The sequence below is a fragment of the Oncorhynchus tshawytscha genome, linkage group LG15 (assembly GCF_018296145.1).
Source record: "Oncorhynchus tshawytscha isolate Ot180627B linkage group LG15, Otsh_v2.0, whole genome shotgun sequence".
NCBI classification, from domain to species: domain Eukaryota; kingdom Metazoa; phylum Chordata; class Actinopteri; order Salmoniformes; family Salmonidae; genus Oncorhynchus; species Oncorhynchus tshawytscha.
Genome location: NC_056443.1, coordinates 13,745,779 through 13,759,066, shown reverse-complemented (window position 1 = coordinate 13,759,066; position 13,288 = coordinate 13,745,779). Strand labels below are relative to the sequence as shown.

At 42.6% G+C, this 13,288-nt stretch overlaps 1 protein-coding gene across 1 annotated transcript; it reads right to left on the bottom strand.

The window, feature by feature from the left end:
* Positions 1–248: 248 nt before the first annotated feature.
* LOC112214940 (protein Wnt-7b-like) lies at positions 249–10,797 on the bottom strand. The gene is made up of 4 exons (XM_024373973.1): positions 10,445–10,797; positions 8,977–9,203; positions 4,230–4,501; positions 249–770 (listed from the first exon to the last, which is right to left on the bottom strand). The coding sequence occupies exons 1-4, from the start codon at positions 10,525–10,527 to the stop codon at positions 291–293; spliced, it is 1,062 nt and encodes a 353-aa protein (XP_024229741.1). The 5' UTR covers positions 10,528–10,797; the 3' UTR covers positions 249–290.
* Between the last annotated feature and the right edge of the window lie 2,491 nt (positions 10,798–13,288).

Genomic DNA, 13,288 nt, shown 5'->3' with positions numbered 1-13,288 from the left:
CACTCTTCCACCAAGGCAGCCTACTTCTCAAAGTACTTTCTATCAAAGTCATTTTAGTTCATTTAATCTTTGTTTTTCAAATGAAATAGGATGTCCAATGTGCAAAATGAAGTCATGAAGAATCTAACAATTTCCAAGTCCACTGTAGAGTACATCCTGAACAGTTCTTCCCCACGTCCTAATATCCTTTTTTCCTTTCCTTGTATCCTCTCTCATGGCCTTGCCCTGTCCCTTGTCCCTTTTCCCAGCTCTCTCCGTCCCCCTCCTCCATCCATCCATCCATCCATCCATCATTTGCAGGTGAACACCTCAGACCTCGCACTGCACATGTTACACTTCACAAAACAGCACCACTGGAACTTGCAGTTGCACTGCCACACGCGGGTGTACTGGTGGGTGTTGTGGCCTCTACCACAACACATCAGATTGCAGCCGTCGGTATGGGGTGACGTGTGGTTACACAGCCTCCCCCGCGTCCCTGTGCTCCCTGTCGCCGTGTCCTCCTCGCAGTAGTTAGGAGACCTCTCCAGGTAGACCAAATCTGTGTCCGTGGGTTTCTGGTACCCCCGTGACTCCTTCAGATGCAGGAAGGAGGGTTGACGGAGACGCGAGGCCTGGACCGGTTCGACTTGGACCGCCTCGCCATAGCGCTCTTTCAGGACGTAGCCGATCTCCCGGAACTTGGGTAGGGTGGTCCAGCAGGTCTTGGTTGTGCAGGAGCCCGACACGCCGTGACACTTACACTCCAGCTTCATATGCTGCTCCAGGATCTGAGGGAGAGGAGAGAAGAGGGTTGGATACAGGGTTTGGAAAAGTTTGACATGACCTGAGGGCTAGATACAATCCTTGAGAAAGAGTTGGCATGTCCCAAATGTTGAATAGTTGTGTGTAGGTAGCTTAAAGTGTTTGAGAGTCATTAGTTGTCATTGATGGTTACTAACTAGTTCAACCATCCTGATCTCACAAGCTTACATTCTGTTTCTCTACACAAATTAGGTGATTACGTGAAGTGAAACAAACCGAGCCCAGTGGTCAGGATGGTAGATCAGGCTAGTTAGTCATATGCTGCCATTGTTAGAGTTCAAAAGCACACTCTTAAGTGTTACATCTTAACTACTTAATTCACAGTGATGTGAATTGGAGATTTGCAAGAAAAGGTTTAGGCCAGCCCACATATCCACAAATTGTATTTTCCAATTCATTCAACAATTCTACAATACTACAATTCTATTGACTAAGGGCATCCCCTGCAATATAACCTAAAGTCCATATGGAGTACATATTTCAAATCCCCCAACTGGACAGTGATGCCAGGTTCAAGCCTCTATTCTCTTACTAACTTGGTCTTCCTAAAGACCACAATAGACAGAATGAACAACCAGAACTCTCATGTAACCAGAACATGTATAACGTTGTACTGACGTTTCATGTGCAATTTAAGTTTTGATGCCTCACAGATATATTCAGCGGACACATTTGACAGATGACAGTTTACCATTTAGGGTTGAGTTATATAGTTTTGACCAAATCGGAAATGTTTATGTAGCCCAATGTTCACCCAAAAATGATAGCAACTTCTAACACAAAGCAATATCTATCAGTGTTGCTTAGATACATTGTCTATAGGAATTAAAGTAAAACTTCTAACTGGGTGGCCAGTACTGCAGCCTACTTGCCTATCATGTACGAGTGTATCAGTGTATCAAGCCTGTTGCTCTTGATCTGCCCTGCTATCAAGTTAGGGGAATTGGCGCTTGATTAGGTTTGTTCAGTGTGTGCAGTGGTGCAGCAGCATGGTTTTGTGAGCTGCCACTGAGAGAGGAAGAGAGAGAGACTTTGCAATAATATCCTGTATCCTGACTTAATGCTCTGTAATTCAATGAATGGGACTGCAGGGTTATGGCAGGCCTCCATTTGGCAGCCGGTTTGCCTGGCCTTGCATTCCCTCCACTCACACACACACGGGCATGCTCACGCACACACCGACACATGACACGCATGGCTCACACACACACATTCTGAAACCCTCTGTTTTAAACTAGTACAGCATAATTTAGCACAGCGATGCTGTCTCCGCTGAACTTATATTTATACTGAAAAATATATAAATGCAGAAAGCAACAATTTCAAAGATTTTACTGAGTTAAGTTCATTTAAAGAAATCAGTCAATTGAAATAAATAGATTAGGCCCTAATCTATAGATTTAACATGACTGGGAATACAGATATGCATCTGTTGGTCACAGATACCTCCGTAAAAAAGGTAGGGGTGTGGATCAGAAAACCAGTCAGTATCTGGCGTGACATCTCCTTCGCATTGAGTTGATCAGGCTGTTGATTGTGTCGTGTAGATTGTTGTCCCACTCTTTAACCTCTCTTGGGTAGGGGGCAGTATTTTGACATCCGGATGAAATGCATGCCCAAAGTAAACTGCCTGTTACTCAGGCCCAGAAGCTAGGATATGCATATAATTGGTAGATTTGGATAGAAAACACTAATGTTTCTAAAACTGTTAAAATAATGTCTGTGAGTATAACAGAACTGATTTGGCAGGCAAAACCCCGAGGACAAGCCATCCAAGGGGAAAAAAATTGAGGTCAAAGGATTTTCCATGGGATGACCTTTTTATTAGGAACCTGGTTGCAGTTCCTATGGCTTCCACTAGATGTCAACAGTCTTTAGAAATTGTTCGATGTTTTTCTTTTGAGAAATGAAGAAGTAGTGATATTCATTGTAAGTGTCACTCCAGGTGGACTCGCGTGACAAGGAGCTCCGTCTTAAATGTTATTAATTATTTACGTTTTACGGTACCGGATTAGCAACGTTGTTTGAAATGTTTGGGACCAGGTTTACAGGTAACTTATTAGATACTTTGTAGACATGTTGGGCGAGTTGAAACCGGTGTATTTCTGAATCAAACGCGCCAAATAAATGTACATTTTTGGGACATAAAGAAGGACATTATCGAACAAAAGGCCAATTTGTGATGATTCCGGGACATTTTGGAGTGTCAACAGAAGAAGAACTTCAAAGGTAAGGCATTAATTATATCACTATTTCTGACTTTTGTGCCTGGTTGAAATATATTTTTCATAGTTTTGTATGTGGGGCACTGTACTCAGATTATCGCATGGTTTGTTTTCGCCGTAAAGCCTTTTTGAAATCTGACACAGCGGCTGGATTAACAAGAAGTTAACCTTTATTTTGACACACATTTTCAACACATATTTTAAAGAATGTTAAATATTTGAATTGATTATTTTTTAATTTTGCGCTCTGCAATTTTACCGGATGTTGGCCAGGTGGGACGCTACCGTCCCACGTACCCTAGAGAGGTTAATGGCTCTGCGAAGTTGCTGGATATAGCTGGGAACTGGAACATGCTGTCAAACATCAATCAAGAGAAAACAAACAAGATTCATCCGTGAAGAGCACTCTTCTCTAGCGTGCCAGTGGCCATCGGAGGTGAGCATTTGCCCACTGAAGTTGGTTATGATGCCGAGCTGCAGTCAGGTCATGACCGTGGTGAGGATGACGAGCACACAGATGAGCTTCCCTGAGACGGTTTCTGACAGTTTGTGCAGAAATTCTTTGGTTGTCAAACCCACAGTTTTAACAGAGCTGTCCAGTTGGATGGTCTCAGATGATCCCGCAGGTGAAGAAGCTGGATGTGTAGGTCCTCGGCTGGCGTGGTTGGACGTACTGCCAAATTCTAAATTCTAAAACGACATAGGAGGCAGCTTATGGTAGAGAAATTAAAATGACTGGCAACAGCTCTGGTGGAAATTCCTGCAGCGAGCATGCCAATTGCACCCTCCTTCAAAACTGTGGCATTGTGTTGTGTGACAAAACTGTACATTTTAGAGTGGCCTTTTATTGTCTCCAGCACAAGGTTCACCTGTGTAATGATCATGCTGTTTAATCAGCTTCTTAATATGCCATACCTGTCAGGTGGCTGGATTATCTTGGCAACTGAGAAATGCTCACTGACAGGGTTGTGAACAAATCTGTGCACAAAATTTGAGAGAATTACACTTTGTGTGTATTGAACATTTCTGAGATCGTTTATTTCAGCTCATGAAACATTTATATTTTTGTTCAGTATACTTTTCTGATGGAGTTTATTATATTCTATTGTCTTCTATTCTAGATCTCTACAGAAACAACTACATTTTTGTTAGGTGTGTTAAAACCCCAGACAACAAGACAAGCAGTGTCAGTCACTTTACCTTTCGTCCTGCCTCATTATTATGCAGGTTCATCAGACGTCGGGCGTTCTTCTTGATCTCTCGGGCATCTACGAAGCGTATGGAGAACTCCACGCCGTACTTGATGTTGGCCGAGCAGCCTCCCCACTTCCAGCCCTCCTCCTGGTCTTGGTAGCCCTGCTTCTCCCAGTCGCAGCCACACTGGCTCAGGTTGCCCTGACTACACGCTGTTGTCACCGAATGTGCCACGCCAGCCGCAGTGATGGCATAGGTGAAAGCCGCCTCTCGGCTACCTGGAGAGAGAGAGAGGGGCTAAGAGTTACCTTGCACTAGTCCTAGGTAAGTTGTAGTGCATTACAGTACATAGTATGAGTTTGTTACAGTATAGTACAGTATTTTATGTTGTGGCCTAATGAAAGGCTTGTGGCCCACTACAACACAATTTACATTACTGGGTGACCTGACTGCAGTTCGGCCTTATACTAGTGTAATGTAATTAAGCTATAACAGGCTAATAAATACCTACCGTTCCTTATTTGATAGTCTCTGTCTACTGGACTCTTACCCGGCCCTAATTTTTAACAGGCGGGCTGGTAAGACTCCACTGATAAAACCAAAGTTGCTGGTTACCAGAGGAGCCTTAATGTATCTGTGTCTGTACAGCAGATACAGTAAAAACTACTGTATGTACTACAGTATTATAGAGTATATATACTGAACAAAAATATAAATGCAACAATTAGAGTTGAAGTTCATATAAGGAAATCAGTCAATTGAAATAAATTCAGTAGGCCCTAATCTATGTATTTCAAATGACTGGGAATACAGATGTGTCTGTTGGTCACAGATACCTTAAAAAAAGGTAGGGGCGTGGATCAGAATACCAGTCAGTATCTGGTGTGGCCACCAACGCAACATATTTCCTTCGCATAGAGTTGATTAGGCTGTTGATTGTGGCCTGTGGAATGTTTTCCCACTCCTCTTCAATGGCTGTGCAAAGTTGTTGGATATTGCCGGGAACTGGAACACGCTGTCGTACACGTTGAGCAAGAGCATCCCAAACATGCTCAACGGGTGACATGTCTGGTTAGTATGCAGTCCATGGAAGAACTGGGGCATTATCAGCTTCCAAGAATTGTGTACAGATCTTGCGACATGGGGCCGTGCATTATCATGCTGAAACATGAGGTGATGGCGGCGGATGAATGGCATGGATCTCGTCACGGTATCTCTGTGCATTGAAATGACCATCAGTAAAATACAATTGTGTTCGTTGTCTGTAGCTCATGCCTGCCCATACCAAATTCTCTAAAATTGCATTGGAGGTGGCTCATGGTAGAGAAATTAACATTAGATTCTCTGGCAATAGCTCTGGTGGACATTCCTGCAGTCAGCATACCAATTGCACGCTCCCTCTAAACTGGAGCCATCTGTGTCATTGTGCTGACTGACAAAACTGCACATTTTAGAGTGGCCTTTTATTGTCCCCAGCAAAAGTTGCACCTGTGTAATGATCATGTTATTTAATCAGCTTGATATGCCACACATGTCAGGTGGATGGATTATCTTGGCAAAAGAGAAATGCTCACTATCAGGGATGTAAACAAATGTGTGCACAACATTTCAGAGAAATAATATTTTTAGCGTGTGGAAAAATTCTGGGATCTTTTATTTCAGCTCATGGGACCAACAATTTACATGTTACGTTTCTGTTTTTATTCAGCGTAGATTATCCTATCTATAAGTGCACTTAATGTGTGCCAGTTGGTTTCTGTTTCAGCCAACACATGTCATTCTATAGCTCACAATATAGTGTTATTGAGCTCACTACCTTCACTCTAGACAAGTTGTTTATGGATGTAGCATCACGTCTTGTAAATGATTTATAAGAAGTTAATAAACACACAAATCCACTTAAAGATGCTAGATAAATCTTAAGTGAACATTACTCATTGTTTTTGTAGCTGGTGGTGGTAACTTATGAGTTGTAGACCCACAACCACATGATACATTCTCACATCTGGTATACCATTGATCAATCTGTCAAGCTTTCCATTTCAGAACAAACACATTAACATTTACCTCATGGAAAGGAAATGAATTACTGTATATAACATTACTATTGCGTTGTCCTTGTAATAGGATATTTCCTGCCTCAATCAAGATACTATGTTGGCTTCCATTCTCCTCAACAACCTCAGTATTAATGCATGGCGTCTAGTGGAAGGCAATGGGGTGGCTTCTCTCCAACCTGACAAACTCACTCATAGATCCCATTAGCTCTGTGGCTCCCTGATCCATAACTTTAAACTAACTCAGAAGTATTCTCTCATGAGTCCGAACCAGAGAACCAGACCTTTCAGTAAATGTAGAATAGTGAATGTTTTCCTCGAGCTGCCAAACGTCATCCCCAGCGTATACATTTGTTTTCATTATAGAGTAATGCATGCTTGGTTCCATTGTTGTTGGTATTCTAACTGCTGTAGCTGACTTTGATTAGTGGTCAAGACAGAAACCTGGTCTCACTCAATAGTTATATGTTCTCTGTCCTTGCAGGTCAATCAAATTAAGTGATTGAAGAGGAACTTCTTGACAACCGGCTGGCCATGCAGAGCCAACAGCTCTGCACCAAGCCCCCCCCTCGCTTCTCCTTTACCCAAATCCAAACAGCTGATGTTCTGAAAGAGCTGCAAATCTGGATCCCTAAAAATCAGCTGGACCCTCGCTTCCTAAATGGGGGAGACACTTTAGACCCCAAACTGTTACAGCCCTATATCCATCCTGCACTGCCTTTCTAAAGTCTTCGAAAGCTAAGTGAACAAACAGATCATCGACCATTTTGAATCCCACCTTACCATCTCCGCTATGCAATCTGGTTCCGAGTTGTTCTCGGGTGCACCTCAGCCACACCCAAATTTTCACACAATAATTAATACAGACCTACTGTATTTAAGACAGTCAGTGTTGTAAGAATGAATGTAAAAAAGCCCAGAGGCAGGACAGACTTCTACATAACGAGGTCACATGTAGGACAGACTGTTGTAGGATTGAAACCCCTTCAGAACACTAGCAACACGGCTTCAAGTTTCAATTGTTCCCGTATTACTAATATTAAGGAGTCAAAGTACGGTATTCACTGTGGTTATTGAAGAAGGTTGATGGTGAAAGAATAGTACTCTCACTGGAAGATTTCACTGAAGTAGTTTCAGGGCAGGGTAGCCTAGTGGTTAGAGCGTTGGACTAGTAACCGGAATGTTGCAAGTTCAAATCCCTGAGCTGACAAGGTACAAATCTGTCGTTCTACCCCTGAACAGGCAGTTAACCCACTGTTCCTAGTACGTCATTGAAAATAAGAATGTGTTCTTAACTGACTTGACTAGTTAAATAAAGGTAAAATAAATTTTTAAAAATGTAAAGCTTCACTCTTCACTATACGAGTTTGTGAACCTCCCATCGTTGCTTCTATTGCAGGAGTAGCACTACAACAACCAAACTGACGTTAATTTTCCTGTAAGAGTGGCTGATCATATTTGTTATATATTCAGCTTATCTGTGTCATGCACCTTGGAAAGCGTTGGTTGGACTGTGAGTTAGGCACTAGTCACTGACAGTAGACCTATACGTTTTCATCAGGGCACAGGAAAAGCCAGTGACTTCTCACTCTGCCCCCGAGGCACAATCAGATGCTTAGCTTTCCACTATTTCTAGCCAATGCTTGGTCTGGTGGGCATTCTGATACAATCACAACATCATCATCATAAACCATTATATTCTTCTCAGTGTGGAGCAGCCACACTGTAGAGAATGTAGAGATGAAGTAGGACCCACCCCATTGCGGGTCCTACTTCATCTATTTAACCTTTATTTAACTAGGGAAGTCGGTTGAACCGGCCTACCTTGGCCAAACCCTAACCCGGATGAAGCTGGGCCAATTGTGCGCCGCCCTATGGGACTCCCAATCATGGCCGGTTGTGATACAACAGATGCAGTGCCTTAGACCGCTGCACCACTCGGGAGCCCCAGGGTGATTTCCCAGACACAGATTAAGCCTAAGTCCTGGACTAAAAAGCAAGTTCAATGGGCAATCTCCATCAAAAATAGTTTTTAGATGGCAACACCCACCCGTAACACGCGCTCCAGCAGGTGTAACTCACTGATCATCCCTAAAGCCAACACCTCATTTGGCCGCCTTTCGTTCCAATTCTCTGCTGCCTGTGACTGGAACGAATTTCAAAAATCACTGAAGTTGGAGACTTTTATCTCCCTCACCAACTTCAAACATCTGCTATCTGAGCAGCTAACTGATCGCTGCCGCTGTACATAGTCTATCGGTAAATAGCCCACCCATTTTTACCTACCTCATCCCCATACTGTTTTTATTTATTTTATTTTATGCTCTTTTGCACACCAATATCTCTACCTGTACATGGCCATCTGATCATTTATCACTCCAGTGTTAATCTGCAAAATTGTAATTATTCGCCTACCTCCTCATGCCTTTTGCACACAATGTATATAGACTCTCCTTTTTTCTACTGTATTATTGACTTGTTTATTGTTTACTCCATGTGTAACTCTGTGTTGTCTGTTCACACTGCTATGCTTTATCTTGGCCAGGTCGCAGTTGCAAATGAGAACTTGTTCTCAACTAGCCTACCTGGTTAAATAAAGGTGAAATAAAAAAAATTAAAAAAATCTGCATCCGGGAAACTGTCCCCGTAACAAGTGATGTGCGTTTGACTAGACTCATTGCAGCAGGTAGACTGACCTACTCTCAGCTCTTGTCCAAATACGGTCCTCTCGCCCAGGGCGGAGCAGTTCCAGCGGCCATAGCGGAACTGGTACTGGCATTCATTGATGCCCAGCTGTGCACCCTCGCCGATGACGATGATGGCGTCCGGGCGGCTCTGGCAGAGGGTACGCTGCCTTGGGGCCAGTCCAGGGATCTTGTTGCAAATGATGTTAGCACCCAACGCTACCACCGAGGACAATGCCCTATGGGGGGGAAGAGGGAGATGGCTAAACATCAAGGCATAGAGTCGGCGGGGCAGAGTTGGCGTGGCACGGACTGTAGTATTGTAGCTACAGATTCTATAGGTCCCCCCATGAGCTACAGTGTTCCCTCACATCAGTCAGGTTTTGGTTTGGCTAACAATATAGACAATCCTAATACACACAGCTGATTTAAAACACATGGCTGGTTCAAGACAAGCTCACAGGTCACTGAGATTGTTTGTGACCTTATAGATCTGAGCCAAGAAACTTGACCCTCATACATTTTAAAGGTCCAATGTGTGTAAGATTTACCTCAAGTCATTGAATCAGGTTTTAAAATGCACAAAAGCAAACAATGGTTAGCCAATGAAGAACAGACAACAAACTAACTCTGGCTAATAGTCGTTTCAGCCCACATTTGAACCTCAACTAGGGCTGTTTTAGGTATTGGTCAGGTCTGTCTGTGCAAGTATGAGAAATATCTGCACTAATCATATGTTCTGTGAGGGCCCGGGTCTTTTAATGTAATAAGAAATAACTTGTACACTTTTATGTCTACAGAACACAGGATGTCATCCAGCGACATGTTGCTCTTTCCCATATGTTGCTTTACAAATATAGTGTGTAAAGAACATGGTCATGTTGCAATGTTTGAATCCTACTGATCAGGTAATCTCGTCAATTTACTTATTGAACACTGTGAATACCACATAAGTCATTTATAAGTCCATCAAAATATTTATTTAATGTCATTTGTCAGTTTGTGAAGTTGTAGCAGCTGTTATTGTGGACCTCTCCATTGACTAAGACTTTTAAGCTAGTTGGAAAATACATTTTGTCAGCAAAGTTTAAATGAAGCTCTTCAGACATGTTAAATATTCGTTAAACAGTTTTATTCTTGTTAAGAGGTTTTCTTATAGGTTTTGTTATTAATATTCTACTTTCAGTCACAAAACCAAACAGATATTGTTTGACACCAACAATTTCATGTAAAGGCCAATATCAATCCCAGTATTTTACAATAGGCTATTATATAAGTTCCAAAAGTTGATTTCAGTTGTTCATTTTATAGTGAAATTATAAACCACATATGCTCTATAATTTCCACGTGCGTAAATGTCCCAATCAACAAATTAAATAAATGAGTGCATAAGCGAGAGAGAGATCTTACAAATGCACACCATCACATGGCTGTACAAGCACCTGTTGAAGAGAAGGGTAAAAAGCACGTGCCAACCTACAGGTAGCTACCGCTGGTGAGGATGAGGAAGATCTGGGGATAGTAGACGGACAGCAGCGCAATGCGGGACGAGACAATGAGCATGGTGTAATTGAACACAACGGCCGCTGCTTGCTTGAGTGAGGGGGAAAATGAAATTAGTTAAATCATTCCTTTAGAAGATAAGTAGTCCTGGGAGTTCGAATCAAACAAATCTCTGTTCGCTTCTTTGGGTTAATCGCGTCTAGTTCTTGGGGTCAGTCCGCGGAGCGTTGGTGCTATGCAGCTCCAAGCCCCCGGTAGTAGCGTTGGCTTCGGATGAGGAGACTGGACGGGTCATCACTTGACGGCAGTGGTGTTAATGTGGTTGTCCTCCTAGACTGATGGGGTGGATTTTAGATTCCGGGACAGCAGGTATGTGCCGCTGTTTTATCATTGGCAGAGGGAGACAGACGCCCACCCCCCTGTTAAAACCAAACGAGACTTCCCTATTTAGCTCCCAACTATATATTTTTTTCAATCAATTAATCCATGTGACCAATACTGTCTCAAATGCTATGTGCTTTATGAATGTATATTGTTGTTATTATGGTGTTAGGTAGGCTAATATTTCTGGACATTCCGTCTTCAACAGGTCTCATTGAATTTCACACGTGTAAAACCACCAATTGATTGTGCAGGCATGCAGGACAGGTGTCCAGTTCATTTCAACCGATAAGAGACAGCATAACATTGGTTGGTGTAGAAACACGTAGGACACACATGGGATGACACAATATAACAACTCAACCCCTAAATAACAATTATAGAAAGAATGTAGGCTACTTTGAGGATACAATGAATTATCTTGCTCTCTCAATGGTATTTAGATCTCGAGGATACCCTCATGTGGTTGAAAGTTAGAATGCAGTGCCATCACTGTCAACTTCAAGGAGGTCAAATAGTTGTGATCTTGAACACAAACTGCAGAAAGAAGCTATTATTTATTTTCCTTAGTATTAATCTTGTCAGGAATCATTTACTAGTTCATGAAGACAAATGTATCTAAGCTGAGTGATTCTTCTCAAACAGGCCCATGTTGTTGCCACGAGTTAAACTTCCAAGAAATGCAAATAAAACCACCAAAAGCTCTCTAAAATATCAGATGAGAATGAGAAACAAAGACAGACATATTTGCAGTCTCCCCTTTAAAAGATGTTCCATGCAAATAACAGCTTGTTTGCCTAGAAACTTAGTTTGAGTAAAAGCTCTCAATGGGTGGGGATGGTGCTGTTTAGTTTCAAACAACCTTTAAAGCATGGACCGTTTTACAAGGATACTTCTCTCATGGGATGATGGCTGAGGGCAAAGCCCATGCCGTCTCTCTCTTCTCTCTCCTTTTCGGAGATGTCTTGTCATGTTAGTGAAGTGTTGAAGACATTCTGACTGTTGTGCTCTTCATCTTGCTCTGCTAGCACAAACCGGACCAGCTGACCACTGAGCAGTCAAACAAGTATGAAAGGCACGCTTTGTTTTAATCAAAATAAAATCCCGCATTCTTTATTCATATCAGAAAAACCACGCCATGCTGAGACTGTGACAGACTCACCCTTTTTAAGAGGCAGGCAAGGCAACCCGCTACACAAGTGTTTCCCCACTCCTCCAGTACCCCAACAGCACGCACACCTGATTCAACTTGTCAACTTATTATCAAGCTCTCAATGAGTTGAATCAGGTGATTTTGTCTGTGGCTACAACACAAATGTGTGGTGTTGGGGGTACTCGAGGACCGGAGTTGAGAACCACGGCACTACACCCTTCATACTTGAACTTATTTGCCAACCTCTTGGTCACGACTGATATAACGCTACAGATCTGTGACCACAAAGACTCAGATTCACACAGTCTAAAACCTCTACCAAAGAACCTTAGAGTTAGATTGAATTATATAGCTGATAACTCAATCCAGGCTTTAATATCTTTCATTCCAACAAAGCCTCTGTCAGTAAAACACAACTCGTGTCCTACTTCTGATTCCAGCAGACATCTCACAGCATAACATCGTTGGCTTTCTGTTCAGTGCCCGCACAAAACACAGCAGACAGTGTGCATCTCATATGGCACCCTATCCGTTGTTAGTGTATTTAACCACTGCGTTTAAAGCCAAGACAGCACTTAAACAGCACACTCACTATTTTGACTGGTCTGGACAATGGTATCTGTTTCTTATCATATTTTTTACATAGTAAGGGAGGGAAGGGATTCAAATAATTTTGGTTTGCAACCACCGGGAAAACTTCACAGCATAACAGACAGTTACAGTAAGTTGTCTTTATCCTTTCTCTCTGGGGATGGATTCACACAAGGATAGAGAACTTGTTTGGTGCAAGATGGCCTCTGTCCTCTCTTACAATTTGACCCAAGGACAGGGATAGTGACAGTCAGGTAGGATACCATTGGAGAAACTCAATTGCATCTCCTCATCTTCTCAAAACCCATTGGAAGAGAAGGGACCTCACCTCTGGCTCTCTCATCCAATGGGTTTTGAGAAGGCGGCGAGGGGAGAGGATGTGAGGAGTATGCAATTGAGATTCTCCCAATGCCCCCGTTAGCCATGTATATTAATATTTTTGGCATGACAGATTTAGGAGCTACAATGTAGCCACTTGTGACTAGGACAGTGGTTCCCAAACTTGGTTTCGGGACCCCATGTGGAGTCCCCAGAAATTGAAATGGGGTCCCCTGAGAAAATCTGTAATCTTACCAAACAAATTCACTTTCTCTTCAAATGGGTATATAATACAACCTTCTAGTGTCAACTAAGAACCTCTTATACTGTAAGACTTTACTTTCATGTCGTTGTGTTTCTGGACAGCCGGCAGGACCT